Raw genomic sequence first — 22067 nt, 5'->3', positions numbered from 1 at the left:
ACAGAGATGGGCAACATGAAAGATTACAGGCTTGTTTGCTTGTTTGACCCACAGGAGAGTGTCACAGGGATGTTGAATGAACTGAACTGGTAGATTCTTGAGGGTAGACTGGAATTACATGGAGAAACTCTACTAAAAACATTTCAAGAACTTACCTTAAACGATTACTAGAAATAAACTACAAACCCCTACATATTGCTTGCTTAGGGATCATGAGAACAAGATTAGATTATCTACAGCACACACAGAGGCATGCTTAAAAGGAATGGGAGAAAGCCCTGATAAATAGTACTGTGGGATGTACCCTCAGCCATTCACTTCACAGTGATATGTAGGACATAGATGTAGATGCAGATGGATACTTTACATGCTCTGAAACCCAAGATAATTAAGTATCCAGTACACATACTGCACTTGGCACTGTCATATTTTCCTTTATGAGGCCTTATAAAGAATATTTGCTGAGTAAGAAGTTCATGGATGACGGTGAGATCACGGATGCCATACAAAGAAGACTACAAACCACACCAAAATCCAACCCCCCCACCCAGTTCCCCCCTATAATGACAACCTAACAAACACATCTACATTTGTTACTTCCCTTGTAGAACAAAAGCTATAATAAAATTTGTATTATTTCATGATTTACCTTCTCAATGTGTTTAGCATAATCATATGTTTTGGAATATTGTGGCAACATAGTCTAATTGCCTCTTCTGATTAAGTAATTTTGAATCGTCCTGTAAGAAGCCTGTTCACGAACACCAACATGAAAACGATTCCCTAAATCTACATCTGCATCCATACTCCAAACACCAGTTGCATTCCTTAATTGCAGCCTTTTTTCTTGTACACACTCCTTCAGATATCTTCTAAAATACCTTTTAAAAACTTATGTGCAGTACAGGTAAAGAAATTAATGCACCATGAAAGAGACATACAAAGCTGTAGGCTCCTGTGGTTGGTTAGATGAGCTAAGTCTCAGTATTATTTTTTTTATGTGTTTATTTCAGTATTCCATGATGGCCTGTTAGCTTGATAAACAAGATCTTGATTTTTATTTACAGGTTTTGCTGGTGTGTATTCAGCTTCAGTTGCTTCCACAGAGAGTAACACCCCCACCCCCCTTGAGATCATAGTGCCACAATGAGCATTTTATACACTCTTTTTATTTCTCTCTGAGTTCTCATAAACAACAAATGGTATTTATTGTATTCTTTATGAGCCCACACTTTTTAAATGTACTCTCATCACTACAGCCTCATGTCAGTTACATCTCAGTAATGTCAGGATTCCATCTTATTTGACTCAACTTTATTGGAAACTTCTTAATGGAAGATTTTCTGAAATCAAGTACTCTTGTTATTCTTTGTTTTCTAAGAGTTGGTCTCTTATCTGTGAGTACATAAATGTGTGCCTAACAAGCTGAAGATTCATACAAGTACAAAATTTCTTTAATTTTTGTCAATCCAATACTCTCTGACTACACTGTCATTCCATTTCATTAACTACCCTGTTCATAGCTATTAAATTCCTGTCCTTCCGACTCTCCTTTAGACCATCATTGGTGATGTTATCATCCAAATGCTTTTTTTTTTTTTTTTTTTTTTTTTTAGTGACTATGGAGGTGAATGGATGTGTCTGTCTTCCAAGATTAAGTGACTGTGATTCTCTATTTGTGTCTTGTTTGCTTTTTTTACTGAGTCTGTGTCAGTTAATTTGTTATTAGTGAATAGTTAAAAGAACTTGTATAGTTAATTGTGGTGGTTCTATTAAATGTAAACAAATGAAAAACAACAAAAAACTGAAAATCAAAACAAAAACTGAAAAAACAAAAAATGTAAACAACTGAAAAGGTTAGTCTTCAGCCAAGTCTGATTCCACAGTCATAAAATGTGGTGATGCTACAGTTACTGTGTGAAACAACATCGAAGCAATAATGGAGCATTCAGATGCATGCACAGATGCTAATTCCACTGCTGAGTGGTTACAACTGATGTCACCAATAATCTGTCACTCCTGATAACACCATCTCTGCAGAAAAAGCAGTTCTCATCAAAAATGTATAGTTCTTGAAACAAATGGGTGATACAGATATTATGCACTATTTTCACATCACAGGTTGCAATGTCTGTGTTTTCATTAAATATGTTGAACATCATTGATTATTGCAAGAAGGCAACAATGAAGGGGACCTTTTCAGCACTCAGGCATTTCAAGAATTCAGGCACATGAGTTTACTTTTTCAGATGTGTTTCCTTTTATACCCAATAGCTCAAACTGTAATCACATGTCTAAATATGTCTGCTCCCATGGATGTGCAAATAACCATCATTGATGCTCTCACATAAATCCTGTTTGAAATATACATGTTTTATCACTGAAGATGCCAATGGCCTTGCCTCGCAGAATACACTGATTCCCAACAGATCACTGATTTTAAGTTATGCTGTGTGTGACTGGTACTAGGATGATGCCATCCAGGTGTGTCACACACTGTTGGCAGTTTTCCTTTTGCCTTTCCAGCAAAGGGGAGGAGGAGTGGTGGCATAAGGTTTCTGATCACCAGACTTTATGCTGGTGTCCTGTATTGAATAGGCTACTTTTCTATGTTATGGTTCGGGTTGGTACTATTCTGATTGATTATAACATTTAAATAGCATTTACAATAAATATTCTCACTAAATATCGCTTACTTTAAGGCAATTAAAGCTTAAAAATCATTAAATATCAAGATCTATTCAAGTGACTGAAAATGCTCTGTTATTGGCTGGACTATGGTGACATCGCAGACTAGGAGTAACATGAAGCTATACTTGTGCTATAGGAGTGTTAGCCAAAGTTATGAGGTTTTTACATACTTTTTCTGTAAATAGTGTAGCTACTACAAAACTTACTGGCAGATTAAAGCTGTGTGCCAGACTGAGACTCAAGCTTGGGACCCTTGCCTTTCGTGGGCAAGTGCTCTACCGACTGAACTACCCAGGCACAACTCACAACTCCATCCTCACAGCTCCATTCTGCTAAGAGTGCTGGTTCTGCTAGGTTCACAGGTGGGCTTCTGTGAAATTTGGAAGTTGGAAGACAAGGTAGTGGCAGAACTGAAGGTGTGAGTGGTGGGTTGTGAGTCATGCTTGAGTAGCTCAGTCAGTAGAGCACTTTCCTGCGAAAGGCAAAGGTCCTGAGTTTGAGTCTTGGTCTAGCACACAGTTTTAATCTGCCAAGAAGTTTCATATCACGGCACACTCCACTGCAGAGTGAAAATTTCATTCTGGAGTTTAGCTATTTCATGATCAAAAGTGCAATTACAACTTTAATGGAACAACAGAAAGGAATTTTGTGAACGGTGATAGTAGGAGCCCCACAAAAACTGATGTGTTTATGTTCCACCCATTTAGAGCAGTGATATGTGCAACAATGGACATGTATTTCCCTGCACCCTGCTATATCATTAAACTCGCTCAAAAGTAAGGAATTGTAGAACTTTTGCAAATAGGTCCATTTATTATAAATACATAATTGACTATCGGTCATGAGCTGCGACCCAATACACAATAAAATTATGGTTGGAAAACTTAATGCTGATTTCCTTTCTAGAAAGCACTAAGCAGAGCTATTGCATCCAGCTGGCATTTGGTAGCACAATAGATAGTGCATCCAGCTGCAGATTAAGTGGTCAAATGTTCAAATCCTGGAATGATCAATACATTTTAAAATTGTTACACAAAATACAAAAATAACTTTAACAATAACTGATTGTAGTAGTTGTTTTGATCGTGGGACATGTAACATACATCATCACATTAGTCTAGTCTGAGAAATGGACAACAGAGGATAAATGCAATTACTTTGTGAACAAACAATTCACTTTTTGGAAAGCATTTCCAGTAGTGAAGATATCATCCTATGCCCACAGTACAACGAGGTGAAGGACAATGAGGTTATATGGAGAGATATAAAGCATGTACAACATGCAGGTGACATATGTAAGGGCTGTGATGTTTGGAGTGTAAACTAATGTTAGTGTCTCAAGCAGACTTACTTTATCTTTATGTAGGATTATGAAACTGGTGAATTTTAAACGTTCAGGATCCTAGATGGATAGTCTAAAGATAAAAACATTGTTTCTAAAAAAGTAAAAAGTTTGTTGTCACATTAACTAGAAAATATATTTTTGAACATGATGTGTGTTAAAAGTGATTGAAAATGTAAGTGGATATAGACAGGAATGAGAATAACAATATTCTGTTTCTTATTGGTGTGGTGAAGTTTTATAATTGTGATCTGGTTTTCATATGAGAGGGCTGTCAAATCATTTTACAAGTAAGTTAAATGTCCTTTTAGTTCAGATTCGACTCGGCGATCTATGAAAATCATCTTATAAAATTCGATCGTCTACCGCTCTAACAGCTGAGCTGCCAAATAATTCAGGTGTTGTTGGGTGAAACGACAATTTCCACTAGGAGTTTAATTTCATTGACTGACACTATCCTTTGTTGTAACAGTGTGAGAGCATATCTCAGAGGCAAGTTAATGTTAATTTCACAGTGCAACACATTTTTAATTAAGTTAGTGAACTTGTCCATCAATGTGATGGCAATTTGCCAGTACAGTTCAACTACATTTTACGCATCTTCCAATTCTCCAGAAAACTCTAAAACAACTTTTCAGGAGTTTCTATTCATTTATTTGTACAGTATGGCACTGCAAACATTTGTAACACATTTTCCAAAATGTAGCTTCCAAAACAAGACGTCACAGTAAATTAGCATTGTGACAGCAGAAGCAGCGAGCTAGCCAGTGACGTCACAGGTATCACATGACTCGAATGGAGCATTTTAGTGGGCTTTCAAATAATTTATATTTCATTTCCATTTTTATAAAAGAATACTGAAATTCAAGAAGACAAAAGCATGTTAGGAGCATAAAATGACATAAGAAATCATTCAAGACTATTTCCAGAAAACAGTCAAATACCCTATTCCAAACTTCTCCACAGTGTCTCATAGAATGAGGGCATTTGAGACTTTTGAAGCACATGCACATGCTCATGAAGTCTTCTGTTGAAACCAGACAGAAATATTGGTTCCCTGTTATATACTTGTAGGACTGGATGCTTTTGTCATTCATGCTTCAGCGCCTAATAGAATAAACAATCTGATGAAGATCCTGGATCACTGGAATGATTCTAATTGATACGAAAACCATCAGAAACTGTAAACAAATATTAAGTACTACACAGAATCCACAATACCTCAAGCATTTTATGGATAAAGGAGATGAAAATAACGGAAATAGTACAGAAGTTAGATGCTTATTGCAACAGCTGGAAGAACAAAAGACAATAAGGATTTCATATGACAGAAAGTTTGTAGAATATTAGAAAAACATGATCAAGATGACATACATTGAAAAACCTGAATGTATCATATAGGGCTAACAGTTTGCTAATCAGGAAATTATAGTACAGAAGAAAATGCACATATCAATAGTGCACTGTTAATTTCCATTGAAAATATCTAGAAAACAAAAGTTCATATAGGATCATGTATATGTGATATTAACTTGATTGAAACAAGGGACTGGTTGCTTGGATACATCCTGAGAAATCAAGGAAACATCAGTTTAGTAATGGAAAGAAGTGTGGGGGTAAAAACTGTAGTAGATGGAGAGCAAGGTTTGATTACAGGTTCAAATGGATGTAGGTTGCAGTATTTATGCAGAGATGAAGAGGCTTGCACAAGTCAGATTAGTGTGGAGAGCTGCATCAGATCAAGTGTTCAGACTGAAGATCACAACAACAACATATGTCATATTGAAGTAAATTGATAAGACCTAATGTGTTCTAATTTTGTATTAGGAAAGTAACGAATAAGATGTTACTGCGTGAGTTGTTCTATCTTTGTTACTCTAAATTAACAGGTAACATTTTAAGAGGTGGCAGGAGAACACACATGGGGAGGTATTAAAGTTTACAAGCTTTCATAGCCAGTGGCTCCTTCTTCTGGGAGAAGGGCTGAAAGGAAAGGAAGATGGATGAAGGAAAAGGACTGGTGAGGTTTAGGAAAAGGAGTAGAGTTCCAAAAACTCACCCAGAACCCTGGGTCAGGCGAGACCTACCAGATGGGATGAGAAGGAAAGTTCTTATCCTGTCCAGTAACTCCCCTGATCCGAGGTCCTGGGTTACTTTCCAGAACTCTACCCCTTTCCCTCAAACCTCATCAGTCCATTGCCTTCACTCCTCTTCCTTCCCTTTGAGCCCTTCTTCAAGAACAAGGAGCCACTGGCTCCAAAAGCTTGCAAACTGTGATACTTTTATATGTGTGTTCTCCTGCTCCTGCTTGGTGACTAGATTTTTTACCTATCCAATTATATTTTGTCATAAAAAATTGATTATTTTTGTTGACATAGATAACGTTTTAAGTTAACCTACAAACATGCAATATTACAATGAATGGAGCCTGTTACATAAAAAAATGCTGCTTATACTACAATGAAGGTTGCCCTCCTTACTAAATCTGCCACTGCTATATATGTGGACCACTACCACTGCTAAGAGTGAATTACATCCTACGGCATTGTTTCCCTCAACTTAATATTAAATTCCGTTACAGTTCTGGTCACATTCTTTTAATGATGTATTAAATCTTATATTTATCTTTACTGACTGCTTCATTGCCTAATGACTAAAGAATACTTTAGCACCACTCCCATTCGTGTTCTTTCATAGTACTGCTTCCAGCACATATTAGATAAAAAATGCATCTGGTGCACTCACATCCCATTATCACCCCTGATTTCAAAATTATCCTTGATAAGTAGCCTTACACTGTTCACATATGACTGAGTTTAGTATCTATTTATTTTTACTTTTAAATCTTTGTGTGCACAAAGATTATTATCGTTCAGTTAATTTATATACTGAAAAACTGGCTCATATTATTTGCCTATGTAAATGAACTCTTATTTTATTTTTTCACTTTCATACATAAATTTACATTTAAAACACCTTCAGGTTAATATACATACCAGCTGTGGCTATATTAAGAAACAACTCAGGACCTAAATTTTTTGTGTTCAATAAACCTCCATAGTATGTTACAACAGTGAAGGCCCATGCAGCATGAAGACCAATGTACTTAACCTTCTGTGTTGATTCCTTATGCAGAGACTGGTGTGGAGCCTTAATTTTCTCCACTCTGAAATGTAGAAAACAGAGCATTCAATTTAACAGGTAATTGTAATATTTGCATTCTTTTAATTAAAACAAAATATGTTAGATTCACGTTGATAATGGTTTAATAATGTGGAATGTGTGTGACACATACAAACACATAAGAATAATAGTGTTGTTTGTGTTGTACGTTGCAGCAGAATAATCTGAGTTTTTGTGTATCATGTTATTATATGTAGTGCAAACACAGTTTAACTTATGACTTTTGTATCAGAAAAGTTACGAAATTTGGTGGAGAAGTGTAATTTATAATCTACACAACTATGGTTTAAGAAACATAAAGAAAGACAGTTTTATTAAATTTAATTGTGGCCTTTAACACAATTGGATCATTCACTTCATGAAAGAATTCATGAAAAATGGTTTATGATGTTATACGGTTATGGTTCTTAAGGGTTGTGGGTAATTTTCAGTATTAATGGCAGAGTTAAATGGAATAACTTAGCGAGTTTAACAAATACTGAGGCTGTGTTAGATGATCATCAGTTTGGCTTCAGGAAAGGTAAAGGTACCAGAGAGGCATTTCAGACATTGTAGTTGATAGTGTATGCAAGACTAAAGAAAAATCAAGACACGTTCATAGGATTTGTCAACTTAGAAAAAGTGTTTGACAATGTAAAATGGTGCAAGGTATTGGAAATTCTGCGAAAAATAGGGGTAAGTTATAGGGAGAGACACGTAATATACAATATGTACAAGAACCAAGGGGAATAATAAGAGTGGGTGACCAAGAACAAAATGCTTGGATTGAAAAGGGTGTAAGATAGGGATGCAATGTTTCACCCTTACTGTTCAATCTGTCGATCAAAGAAGCACTAATGGAAATAAAAGAAATGTTCAGTGAGTACAGAATATGGACTGAGAGTAAATCAAAAATAGACAAAAGTAATGAGAAGTAGCAGAAATGAGAACAGTGAGAAACTTGACATCAGGATTGATGGTCATGAAATACGAGGGTATTTCGGAAAGTAAAGATACACCATACGCCAGAGGAACAGAAGAGTTTTGGCGAGCAAGTTGGCAACACTGGTGTTAACCTTGAACCATTAGCTTTCTCCTTGCGGTCGTTCAGCACTTGAACGTTGCTTCTGGTTGGAGTAGGTCATGTTTAAAATGGCTGCACCGATTCAGAAACCTGCCAAATGAGAAGTGTGCTCCGTCATACGCTTTCTTCATGCAAAAGGTCAGCGACCAGTGGATATTCACAAAGAAATTGCTTCTGTTTATGGGAACATTATGAATTGACAAAATGTAACGAAATGGTGTCGTCATTTCTCTGAAGGTAGGACCAATGTTCATGACGAACAAAGAAAGGGTCGGCCATCTGTGATCTCTGATGCCATTCTTCTGAGAACAGAGGAAGCAGTTCGTGCAAGTAGATGTCTCACATTGAAAGAATTGCATCAGATCATACCGGACATGTCAATGACAACTCTTCATGACATTGTGACTGTCAAGTTAGGGTACAGGAAATGGTGTGCGCACTGGGTTCCAAAACTGTTAACGGAAGAACACAAAAAGAAAAGTATGAGCTTTGCACTCGACTTCCTCACACGCTATGCTGAAGCAGGTGATGAGTTCCTTGATCACATTGTGACAGGTGACGAGACGTGGGTTTATCACCATACACCCGAATCCAAGGAACAATCAATGCAATGGCACCATTCGAATTCACCAAAAACCAAGAAATGCAAAATGTCGATTTCAGTGAAGAAAATCATAGCTTCTGTTTTTTTGGGACAGACAAGGCATTCTTCTGTTGGAATTTATGCCTCCTGGAACGACAATTAATGCTGCTGCATATTGCCAGACTTTTAAATGTCTTCGAAGGGCAATTCAAAACAAACGCAGGGGAATGCTGACAAGTGGAGTCTGCTTGCTTCATGACAATGTTCAGCCTCACACAGCACTCGTAACCAAATCACTACTCAAACAATTCAAATGGGATGTATTGGACCATCCGCCATACAGCCTGGACCTTGCGCCCACCGACTTCATGTCTTCCGTTACCTGAAGTCACATCTTGGCGGAAAATCATTCCATGACAATGAAGAGATCAAAGATGAAGTTAAAATATGTTTCTGACAACATGCGGCAACCTTCTATGACTGTGGGATACAAAAGCTTGTGCACCGACTTAACAAATGTTTGGATAATGGGAGTGATTATGTCGAAAAATAACAAATAATCCAGTGAATAAGATGTAACTGTCATTTTCTAAATAAATGTTCTATTTAAGGACTGCGAGCCATTGTATCTTTACTTTTTGAAATGGCCTCGTAGATGAAGTTGAGGAATTCTGCTACCTATGCAGAAAAATAACCAATGACGGATGGAGCAAGGAAGATATCAAAAGCAGTCTAGCACTGGCAAGAAGAGCATCCCTGGCCAAGAGAAAACTACTAGTATCAAACATAGGCTTCAATTTGAGGAAGAAATTTCTGAGAATATACGTTTGGAGCACAAAACTGTATGGCAGATAAACATGGACTGTGGGAAGATCAGGACAGAAGAGAATCAAAGCATTTGAGACGTGGTGCTACAGATGAATGTTGAAAATTGGATGGACTGATAAGGTAAAGAATGAGGAGGTTCTCTGCAGAATCAGTGAGGGAAGGAATATTTGGGAAACACTGACAAGGAGAGGAGACAGGATGATAGAACATCTGTCAAGACAACAGGGACTGACTTCCATGGTGCCAGAGGGAGCTGTATAGGGCGAAAACTGTAAAGGAAGACAGAGATTGGCATACATCCAGCACATAATTGACGACATTGGTTGCAAGTGCTGTTCTGAGATGAAGAGGTTGGCACAGGACAGAAATTCGGGGCAGGCTGCATCAAACCAGTCAGAAGACTGATGACTCAAAAAAACTAACTCTGAACTTTTTAAACAGAAACCTGCTTTTCAACCACCTATAGTCCACCTGTTGTCCCTCTTTTTGCTCACAATATGCTTCCCTTATAAGTGATGTAAGAATAGTAACCATGGCAGATTCTAGCTTCACATGGTTTTCAAATTTAAATGTTGCATTATTTTCAATTTCAACTCTGTCTCTAGAATGCTCCAGTCTTCACTGTTCCTTTGAAATAACTTTCCTGCATACCATTCAATCTCTTTAAACACGATAAAAGACAGTCAGTTCTCACAAATAGATTTTGTTTGTTTCTCTTTTTGATGTTTTTAATTTCCTCGTTTATGGATTCTATTGATGGCCTTGATGCTAGTGACTGACATGCTCATAATGATAGAAAACATAATTATCTTGGTATTTCTTATTAAGTGATTTTAGCAGTATATCACCATGTGCCAAGGCAAATCAGTGACAAAGAAGTGTGCTGCCAGTAGTCTATGTATCCAGCAAAAATGTTGTGGTCTTCAGTCCTGAGACTGGTTTGATGCAGCTCTACATGCTACTCTATCCTGTGCAAGCTTCTTCATCTCCCAGTACCTACTGCAACCTACATCCTTCTGTATCTGTTTAGTGTATTCATCTCTTGGTCTCCCTCTACGACCTTTACCCTCCACCCTGCCCTCCAATACTAAATTGGTGATCCCTTGATGCCTCAGAACATGTCCTACCAACCGATCCCTTCTTCTAGTCAAGTTGTGCCACAAACTTCTCTTCTCCCCAATCCTATTCAATACCTCCTCATTAGTTAAATGATCTACCCATCTAATCTTCAGCACCACGTTTCCTGTAGCACCACATTTCTAAAGCTTCTATTCTCTTCTTGTCCAAACTATTTATCGTCCATGTTTCACTTCCATACATGGCTACACTCCATACAAATACTGTCAGAAACGACTTCCTGACACTTAAATCTATACTCGATGTTAACAAATTTCTCTTCTTCAGAAATGCTTTCCTTGCCATTGCTAGTCTACATTTTATATCCTCTCTGCTTCGACAATAATCAGTTATTTTGCTCCCCAAATAGCAAAACTCCTTTACTACTTTAAGTGTCTCATTTCCTAATCTAATTCCCTCAGCATCACCCAACTTAATTCGACTCCATTCTATTATCCTCATTTTGCTTTCATTGATGTTCAAGACACTATCCATTCCGTTCAACTGCTCTCCTAAGTCCTTTGCTGTCTCTAACAGAATTACAATGTCATCGGCGAACCTCAAAGTTTTTATTTCTTCTCCATGGATTTTAATACCTACTCCGAATTTTTCTTTTGTTTCCTTCACTGCTTGCTCAATATACAGATTGAATAACACCAGAGAGAGGCTACAACCCTGTCTCACTCCTTCCCAGCCACTGCTTCCCTTTCATGTCCCTCGACTCTTATAACTGCCGTCTGGTTTCTGTACAAATTGTAAATAGCCTTTCGCTCCCTGTATTTTACCCCTGCCACCTTCAGAATTTGAAAGAGAGTATTCCAGTCAACATTGTCAAAAGCTTTCTCTAAGTCTACAAATGCTAGAAATGTAGGTTTGCCTTTCCTTAATTTAGCTTCTAAGATAAGTCGTAGGGTCAGTATTGCCTCACGTGTTCCAACATTTCTACGGAATCCAAACCGATCTTCCCCGAGGTCGGCTTCTAACAGTTTTTCCATTCGTCTGTAAAGAATTCACATTAGTATTTTGCATCCGTGACTTATTAAACTGATTGTTCGGTAATTTTCACATCTGTCAGCACCTGCTTTCTTTGGGATTGTAATTATTATATTCTTCTTGAAGTCTGAGGGTATTTCGCCTGTGTCATAAATCTTGCTCACCAGATGGTAGAGTTTTGTCAGGACTGGTTCTCCCAAGGCCGTCAGTAGTTCTAATGGAATGTCGTCTACTCCCAGGACCTTGTTTCGACTGAGGTCTTTCAGTGCTCTGTCAAACTCTTCATGCAATATCATATCTCCCATTTCATCTTCTTCTACATCCTCTTCCATTTCCATAATATTGTCCTCAAGTACATCGCCCTTGTATAGACCCTCTATATAATCCTTCCACCTTTCTGCTTTCCCTTCTTTGCTTAGAACTGGGTTTCCATCTGAGCTCTTGATATTCATACAAGTGGTTCTCTTTATGATAGTTAAAATTCCCTTTGCTATGTCACACATTTATTTTCTGCTGTTTGGATAACATACAGATGTATCTCCTTGATGCTATAATACATCAGTGGGGAATTATAGTTTATGCCTACAAAATATCTCACTAGGTCACAGAAAAATCATGTAATTTAGCTCACTTAAAATGTCAAAGTGACATTTTCGAGATTATACATTATGGAAGCAAAACTGTAATGGGCGCAGTGGTCTCTTTCTGCAATGGAGTCAAAATTTTTTCTATAGGCTGTCCATGCAGGTATTTATGAAATACTTTTATTTTTTACTTTTGGGGAGATATGGCTATGTATCAGAAAGTTGAACATACGTTTCGACTTCCTAATAATAAGAACCACTGGTGTTCTTGAAACAGGTATTAATAATTTCACTTCTGATTGTGAGCTGAAACCTTAAAAGTATTGCCTGCCATCAGTTATTTCTTTTTGAGTAACTAACTGCTTCTGTCTGAAATCCCAGTGGGGAAAAATTTTTTTTTAAAAATCATGGCTTTTGCACCATGATAATGCACCTGTTTGCACTTTATTGCTTGTTCATGAATTTTTGATCAAAAGCAATGCTAAAACAAAGCCCGAGCACCCATATTTGACAGACCTGGGCCCATGAGACTCTTTTCTGTTTGAAAAAACAAGGAAAACTTTCAAGGTCCAACATTTTACAAGCGCAGAGGAGATTAAAAACACATCACTGAGAGGGGTTAAGTCTGCCTCAAAGAGAGTCATCAGAAAGTTGTTTAGTATTGAACCTTGTATGTACCTCCCCTTCTAAGTTAAGTTTTATATGAGATGGATGCCACTGCCTCCATGACATTTTAGTTTCTGAAGTACAATTCTATGGCCCAAACAATCAGAGTCATTGTCTGAGTCACAGAATATACAAACAGGGTAGTTTTTGCTTTTATGCTCAGCCAGTATTTTATTTATGAGAGCATATATGGCTTTCTCAATAAAGAATCCTTTCCAATAAGCTGTGGCATTTAGAAAAGTATACCCTGAAGTGCAAAACAGATTTCCATTGTTGGCTAGATTGTCAAAAAAGATTTGGGAATACTGGAGTCAGTGAAATATCTCTGTGATTGAAATGATTTGTTTATCTTTATAAACTGGTATTCCTATTGCATATTTAACCATGTATGTCACAAAATATGCTGCAAATAAATATTTCTTCTTAGTAACTGGCAGAAATTCATTTGTACTTTGTAACATAGTTTTGAAAACAACCAGAACGAATAAATTTCAAAAGAAGTAAATAAATTTTTGTATCTGGAAAGAAATGACTTTCTCATACACAGCACTTTGGTAATGAAAAAGCATATAAAATAGAGCAGTTCAGCCTCTTATTAGTTTTAGATTGAACAAGACACAGGCTAAAGATCAGTAGATCACCAGAAAGTCCCATTTTACTGGCTTATGAAAAGTGTGGAAAGTATCCTGGTTCCCATGAGAGTAGCCTTTGTCTATTTGTACATCAAATACATAAATGTCACGTAATTACTGGTATGTATGAAACTGAATAAGCTGCAGAGCAAATACATCAGATGTTTGCTTAAAAGGAGGGTGTTGATTGAGAAAATGTTCAACAGATGAATCATGTTCATAGAGAATGTTGATGACAGAAGTGTACTGTGAGGTGGTAGTAGGATTTCAGAAGGTTCTTTCATCCCCAAGGACCTTGACAAAGAGCAAGTCCTGCAACACACCAACCATAATCTAAGCACTGCTTCATTACACACACAAAATCGATACTTCATCTAGTACCAGTAATTTAGAACTTTTCAGATGAGAAGTCGCTCTAGAACATGTTAGGTACCAGCCTCCAACTTGGGCTTAATTTGTAGTAATTTCTCCCTTCAGACTATCTCCTAATGACATCAACTGATACCCCCATTTCCTAGATGTTTCATCTCCACTATTCCATTGTTCCTTCTTTTATCAGTTCTACTTTCCATTTGTGCCTCTTCTATGCTTCTGTTTATGGTTTGACTCACTATCTCACTTATAACTCAAACTTTCCAAACTTGTCTGTTGCTAGCATTTTATTGTTGTTTTTTTCTCATCCTTTCATACTGAGCCATGTCACGGCTCAGCATTTTGCTTTACCTGTGAGATTATTTCACTTGTTTTCACTGCAGCGATAGGGGGCGTGATCGCTGAGCGCTGTTGGAGATGGTGCACGAAGCAACAGTTTTGGGGAGGACGGCTCGGTCGGTATATGGCGACAGGACGGAAGTGGCGGGGAGTCAACTGGTGCCTGCCGATTAAGGACTGCAATGAGTGTGGCTGTTTGCGAGCATGTGGGGAGGACGGAATGCTCACTTGCTTAGCATGGTTCTCCATGACCAGCTGTTGTTTGTTGGGCCCAGCACTCGAGTGTAACAGGAAACTGCAGTGCTGTGGTTCTCGTCACCTGGCTAAGGCCGAAATTTTCATATACTTTTATTATATTTCAAGATCATTACTTTATTATGGGGTTGGTACTTGTAGCCAACATTTTGTGATTTGAAATACTTCAGAGAATATTATCATGTGCCAGGTGTCTACTGTGAATAATTCTTAATTTGTTTCATAGTGTATAGCATGGTATCCACTATCATTGATAATTTTATGAAAGTTCTGTCCAAATTATTATTACATTAGACTTTGTTAAGATTGGTGCGTTTAAATTGAAAATTTCCTAATTCTACTAATATTGCTTGGGATAAACCCATATATTTCTTGATATTGCTATATTTGTGTATTAAGTTGTGTTTCTTCTCGAGGCTGACTGAACTGGGGGGGGGGGGGGGGGGCGAGTATTTAAATGAAAATTTGTTAGATAACACAACCTTCATGAAATTGAAAACTTACTTGACAGTGTTTACTCATGTCAACACAGTCGGTGGTTTTTTTTTTTTTTTTTTTTTTTTTTTTTGGACAGTAGGCAATTTGATGCATTCTTGCCAAACTGGATTTTTTTAAGGTTTGATTTACATGTAGTATAAATCACAAGTTCAATATTTTTCTGGTGTAACTGTTAATATTTGGACATGTTGCACTATTGTACGATATAATATACCTTTTACTAACAGTACCTTTATGTAATGTTTCAGAGCGGGGCTGCATGTTCTTCTAAAGAATGTTTTAAAACAAAAAAAATATTGCTAAAATTTCCTTTTAAACTGTTAATTGTATTAACTTGGATGTACAACCAATTATTGTTAAATAATAAATTTGTGTCAACAAGGCTTGGACCAAATAAATGTGCCTACACCTTCTCCATCCTGGCTCTGTTACCGTCTGTACATCACACATACTATATCTTCCGTGGATCAAGAGTGAGCTGATTTTTCTGGTTAATAGATGTTAATAGATGAGTAGCCGCTTTTCTTCTAACTCTTTTCTCTTTTTTGCTGGACGAAGGAACCACAGTTTCTGAAAGCTAGTTATTTTGTGAAAATTTCTGTTTTTCTGTCTGTTCTGCTACTAGTTAAGCACATGTTGTATGTCTATATTTAACTGTTAGTAATATATAACGTTGTTATCACTCCCTGCTTTCAAAACTGATATAAATTTATTCTTGTACATGGTACTTATACATAGTACTGCACCATGAGCCACAGACACTGCCAAGGTTGGGTGGCTTGCTTACCTCAACAATACACACAACTGCAGTTTAGAGGCAACCACAATGGAGTACTATTTATTTAGAGGGAATAAAAACCTGTGGTTCCTGAAGAGCAACAACAGCCTATTCAGTACTTTCAGAGGCTGACTGATCTGGCCTTGTAATATCAGCAAACATGATATTACTTTGCTGGTACTGCAAACTGCTGAAAGCAGTTCCCAGATGTAGCTCTACCGTATGGTTAAATGATGATGTCATCCTCCTGGGTAAAATATTGTAGAGGTAAAATAGCCCCCATTTGGGTGCTCATGGCCGTGTTGTTGAGCACCCTGCAAATCAATCATCACCAGTCCCACATTTGAATCTCCAGGCAGGGACTACTCAGGAGGATATCGTCATCAGGAAAAACCAAACTGGCATTCTGCAGAATAGGGCACGGAATGTTAAGTCCCCTAATCAGGTATGAAGGTTAGAAAATTTAAAAAGGGGAATTGACAGAGTGGTGTTAGATATAGCTCAGTGGCAAGATGAACAGGACTTCCAGTCAGGTGACTACAGGGCTATACATGTGAAATCAAATAGAGGTAATGCAGTAGTAAGTTTAACAATATATGAAAAAAATAGGAATCAGGGTAAGCTACTATGAGCAGCGTGATGGACACATTATCATAACCAAGGTAGACATGAAGCCAACACACACCACAGTAGTACAAGTTTATATGCCACTTAGCTCTGCAGCTGAAGAAGAGATTGAAAGAATGTACGATGAGATGCAAGAAATTATTCAGGTAGTTATGGGAAAAGAAAATTTAATTGTGATGGGTTGCTGTAATTTGTAGCAGGAAAGAAAGGTAAAATAGTAGGAGAATATGGACTATGGAAAGGAATGAAAGAGGAAGTCACCCGGTAGAATTTTTGACAGAGTATAATTTAATTATTACTAACACTTGGTGAAAGAACCAAGAAAGAAGGTTTGTAATGGGACACCAAGCTCTAACATTAGGTTTCTTTAATAGAAATAATTGATACTAGGAATATTTTTGAATCTTGTATAGGTGAACATTATCTCAGCTGTTTAACTAAAAGAATTTCATATGATTTTGTATACAATGTATTATATTTCAGGCTAAAATGAACAAAAAGAAATTAATTTGTTACAATCAATATGTATTAATTCTGTATGTACAGCTAAAATTATTCTCCTTTTAGAAATATTTGAAATTTCGAAATATCTGGCACACTTAAAATGCCTATTATTAATTACAATCTGACTCTAATTATTAAATTTGTTTCTGGATTCAGTTATAAAATAATGATAAAACTTGGTGAAGATTCTTCTTTTGTTAAGAAAGGTTGTAAATCCTTTCTTTTGTAAACTCTTTGGAATACTGTTAGTACTGCAGAATGTAGTAGTAGCAGGCATGCCTCTGATGGAATCGGACGTTTATGTTTGGCAATAACAATGTATATTTCTGTTTTATGGAAATGGAGATTGTAAAGTCAGTGTAATATAGAAGAATGAGACATAATAAAAAACACGTGCAATCAGAAATCATGCAACAGGCTTACTTAAAATTTATCTAGTCATCTGGAACCTACAAAGTTATAAAAAAATTCAGCCTGAAGAATGTACCGCTGGACATGACAAATTGCAGCCAACAATGAGAAAATGAAGATAAGTAAAGTTATTTGTACATCTTACACCTCTCGATTCTTTTGAAATATATCAATTTTTATGAAGAGACTAAAAAATTTACTGGTGATGTGTGGGAGGATAAGATTAAAGGTATATGTGGAAGAGACCTGAAGACTGTGGAAGGTTTCATATTTGTTATATAATGAGATTCTGGAACTGGATTTTAAGCTACAAAACATTTACAGGCGCAGATGGCCATAATTTATTTGTTATAAACTGCAGATTAAAATGAAAGATTTTGCGAAAGGTAGGAAATGAAGTAGATGGGATCCGAAGAAGGTGAAAGAACCAGAGGTTGTTCAGAGTTTCAAAGGGAACATTATGCAAAAATTGATTGAAACAGGGGAAAGGAATACAGTGAAGTTGGTTCAAATGGCTCTGAGCACTATGGGACTCAACTGCTGAGGTCATTAGTCCCCTAGAACTTAGAACTAGTTAAACCTAACTAACCGAAGGACATCACAAACATCCATGCCCGAGGCAGGATTCGAACCTGCGACCGTAGCAGTCTTGCGGTTCCAGACTGCAGCGCCTTTAACCGCACGGCCACTTCGGCCGGCACAGTGAAGTTGAATGTGTAACTTTGAAAGATGAAATAGTGAAGGCAGCAGAGAATCACATGAAAAGAGAAAATCTAAAAATGCAGCAAATAAAGCAGGCAAAATAGAATACAAATGTCAAAAAACGAGACTGGCAGAAAGTGCAAAATGGCCATAAGGGAAGGATAGAGGTCAAATATAAGTCTATAGAAGCATGCAGAAAGTGAATTTGTGGTTGAAACAGGAGTGAAACAGCTTTATTCAATCAGTACACTGAGCAAGCAGCAAACGAAGCCATAGAAGAATTGGAGAAGGAATTAAAGTTAAGGAAAAGAAGCAAAAACTTCGAGGCTTGCTGATGACATTGTAATTCTGTCACACACATCAAAAGGCTTGGAAGTGAAGTTAAATGGATAAATAGGAGGATATAAGATGGCATTAACATAAACAAAAGATGGGCAATGGCATGCAGTCAACTTAAATCAGGTGATGTTGAGGGATTTCGAAAAGGAAATGAGGCACTAAAAGTAGCTGATGAGATTTTATGTCTGGGCAGTAAAATAACTGAAGATGTCCAATGTAGAAAGGATATAAAATGTAGACTGGCAGTGGCAAGAAAGGCATTTCTGAAGAAGGGTATCTGTTAATGTCAAATATAAGTCTTTGTGTTAGGAAATCTTTTCTGAAGGCATATGCGCGGTGTGTAACCTTGTACAGAACTGAAATGTGGACAATAAGCAGTTCAGACAAGAAGAGGATAGAACCATTTGAAATGTGGTGCTACAGAAGAATGCTGAAGATTAGATGGGTGGATGGTATAGCTAATAAGGAGGTACTGATATAATTGGAGAGAGAAAAAACTTCTGGCATAACTTGACTGAAAGAAGGGAGTGGTTTATAGGACAAATTCTGAGATATCAAGGAAGTGTCAGTTAATATTGATAGAAAGTGGAAGGAGGGTAAAAATTGTAGAGGGTGACAAAGAGACAAGTACTACAAACAGGTTCAGGTGAATGTGGGTTGCAGTAGCTATCTGGAGGTGATAATATTTGTGAAGGATAAAGTAGCACGGAGAGTTGCATCAAACTAGTCTTTGGACTGAAGACCTCAAAAACGACGACAACATGGTACTTCAGTGTTAGTAAAGAATAAGGTAAAGTCTGCATTGCAAGACTGCTTCACAGTTATTGCTTGATTGCAGGTGGGGTATAGACTTTCTGCACTGTGGCACTAGGAGGGGGAGAGTACAGAGATCATCACATCAGCTTTTACCCCCAAGGAAGATCCCAGGAACAACACTACAAAAATAATTTGAAATAACCTTCCAGTTTTTAAAAAGGTGACTTACATATACATAAATCTTTAGATGGGAATAATAAATTTAAAGCAGAGTTTTTCTGTAATTCTGATAATCATATTCCTTAATCCAACCCATCTATGTACATCTCTTATTTGTTCTGTATTTTGGTTGCCTTTCTAATCTTCTGAGGGATAAAATTCAAACAGCATGATCAGTAACTCTTTAAGTGAATACTAAATAACACAGACATATTAAGAGATTATATACTTTACTAATCTTGATCCAGTCTATTTTCAACAAGCCTGCAATAATAAATGGGAATGTTTTTTGTTATGAAAACACTGACATGTGACAAAAACTTCTAACACCATAAAGATTTGAACCAGCTCCACTGCATAGCTATAGAGGCAATTAATTATGAGAAAATTGCATTGTATTGGTTACATACATGCCCAATACACAGAAATGTTAATTTTCTGACACAGATCTCTGTATCTTATAGTCATCCTATGGTAATGGAGAAATAAAAATTTACAAGTAAAACCATAATTATTGGAACATGAAAATAAGCAAAAATGAGGAAAGGCAACCACTCATTTACTCATGTGTATTTAACTGAAACATAGTGTCTGGAAACATAGCACACAGAGAAATTATTGGAATTTTGGCTACTGCTTTCCACACACACACAACACACACACACACACACACACACAATGTGTTACTGACACTACTTGTAAATAAAGACAGCTCTAAAGCTTGTGGTGTTCCTGTGCTGGTGTGTATTTCTATAGGCCACACACCAGTCAGCTGCAAATGAGTGAGTTACCTTTGCTAATTATTCAAAACTATTGTTTCCTTGCTGTAATTTCCATTATCATGTTGTTATAGCACAAAGTATTTTGTTTTGTAGAATAGTAGTGCCCAATCTATCACTTACAATTGGTACTTGTTATGACATCTTACCTTCCTCCTAAATTTGCATGTATTTCATTAGCAGTTTTATCTGTTTTCAGGCCTCCATCTTCAAATGGTATTTGTTTCTTCTTCCTTAGTTTCTTCTTAGGCTTCCATTCAGGACTTTCTGGGATGTATCTGAAATTGGAAGCCAAATTACATTACATCTAAAACAGGTGTATATTGAATATTCCCAAATTAAAAAAGCTAAAGCTGTCATCACCTTGAACGTTGGTTTGAACATTACAGTGCTATAATAGATGTGATAGTTCTGGAGATGGTATGCCTTGGGTTCCTCTGACCACTGAACTGGTTTACCCAGCCAGTTATAGGAGACCATACAGTTTAATATGTAATCTGGGGTATGTTGAAACTCCACATTTTTCATGTCAACAACCACTGACAACAACGAAGCTAATGATAAGTGATAGAAATACTTGGACAGACTGGGAAATGAAAGAGAAACTGTAGGGATGGAGACTAGTTAAGCAATGGTAAACTACTTCTATGTATTGCCTTAGCTATAAGTACTCTGGGATTATTTCTGACATTTGAATATATTTTGTAATGTAAACACACACACACACAATACTTAATGTCATACTAGCTTAGTGCCTGTTGCTTCGATTGCGTACACTGTATGGTCTGCAAAGATTTTTATGTTGTTCACAAACTGTAATACCTTCCAAACTTTTCACAGTTATAAAGGCCATAGAAGCATGGTCCTTTCTGAATATGCTTCTAACCACAACATGATTCTGGTAGCTCGAGTCAGAGGACTTTGTTAATCCTGCCATTTGAGTTCTTGTCATGGTATAAAACTTTCATTCCTTAATACAATTTTCTTTAGAAGTGTCAATTTTCATAGATTTAGCTTTAAACATGTTTTTGTATAGCAATATAATTTCACAAATATTTCAAAAATTCCTTATTAAACAACATCAACAGTATAAGATCAACACCCTCTCCAAATACCAAGCTTCTATCCTTAGCAGTTTGGGCTGGATACTGATGAGTCAGTCAGTCAGTCAGGACATCTCCTGTTATATACAGAGCTTCCATTCTGTAGATGAACTTCTACAGACCAAATGCAATCTGTTCTATAACTTCTGTAATGTGTTTTTTTCTAAAACATGTGATGTACTTTAATGTCTGTACCAGTTACTAATGTACAACAAAATTCATAACAGAAATCATGAGGGTTTCTTATACATGTGCTGTGTTTTCCCTATGACACAATGATTACAACTGATACAAGAATAACACACTTCAATTTACTGGTTTACAAAAACGCTTTGCCTCTGTCTCACTGATATTAACTATCAAGTTCAAGAAGTTTGTCCCATAACCATCCTGGCCTCAACCTTCTTTAGTCACTGTCCTCACCCATCCAGCCCCCTCCCTGTTCCCATTACACCACTACACAGCCAACATTTCACCGCCACACCCAGTCTTTTAATTTCTTTTTATTTCTCTCCTTTCCACTACTTACTCCCCCCCCCCCCGCCCCCCTCCTCCACCTTCTCTCCTGCCCTCCATGTAAACTGCAACACCTCACTGTCATCCGCACTCCCACCACACTATCCCTCCCCCTGCCCACCGCAGCCTCCTCCTTACCTCAATCCAGTTGCCACTCCCATCATGCACTGGTGCTGCTGCTCACAGTG

General features: G+C 37.2%; 1 protein-coding gene across 3 annotated transcripts in view; it reads right to left on the bottom strand.

Moving 5' to 3' along the window:
- LOC126236979 (organic cation transporter protein-like) overlaps positions 1–22067 on the bottom strand; it is a 306544-nt gene that overhangs the window by 42221 nt on the left and 242256 nt on the right. For all 3 annotated transcript variants that reach the window (XM_049946697.1, XM_049946698.1, XM_049946699.1), the window contains 2 exons: positions 20410–20538; positions 7030–7199 (listed from right to left, as the gene is read on the bottom strand). In XM_049946697.1, coding sequence (XP_049802654.1) covers positions 7030–7199; positions 20410–20538 — 299 coding nt within the window. The remainder of the gene's footprint in view (positions 1–7029; positions 7200–20409; positions 20539–22067) is intronic.

Source organism: Schistocerca nitens, chromosome 2 (assembly GCF_023898315.1).
Source record: "Schistocerca nitens isolate TAMUIC-IGC-003100 chromosome 2, iqSchNite1.1, whole genome shotgun sequence".
In the NCBI taxonomy this organism is placed as follows: domain Eukaryota; kingdom Metazoa; phylum Arthropoda; class Insecta; order Orthoptera; family Acrididae; genus Schistocerca; species Schistocerca nitens.
The sequence above is the reverse complement of the archived record's forward strand: the minus strand, read 5'-3'. Positions and strand labels throughout refer to the sequence as shown.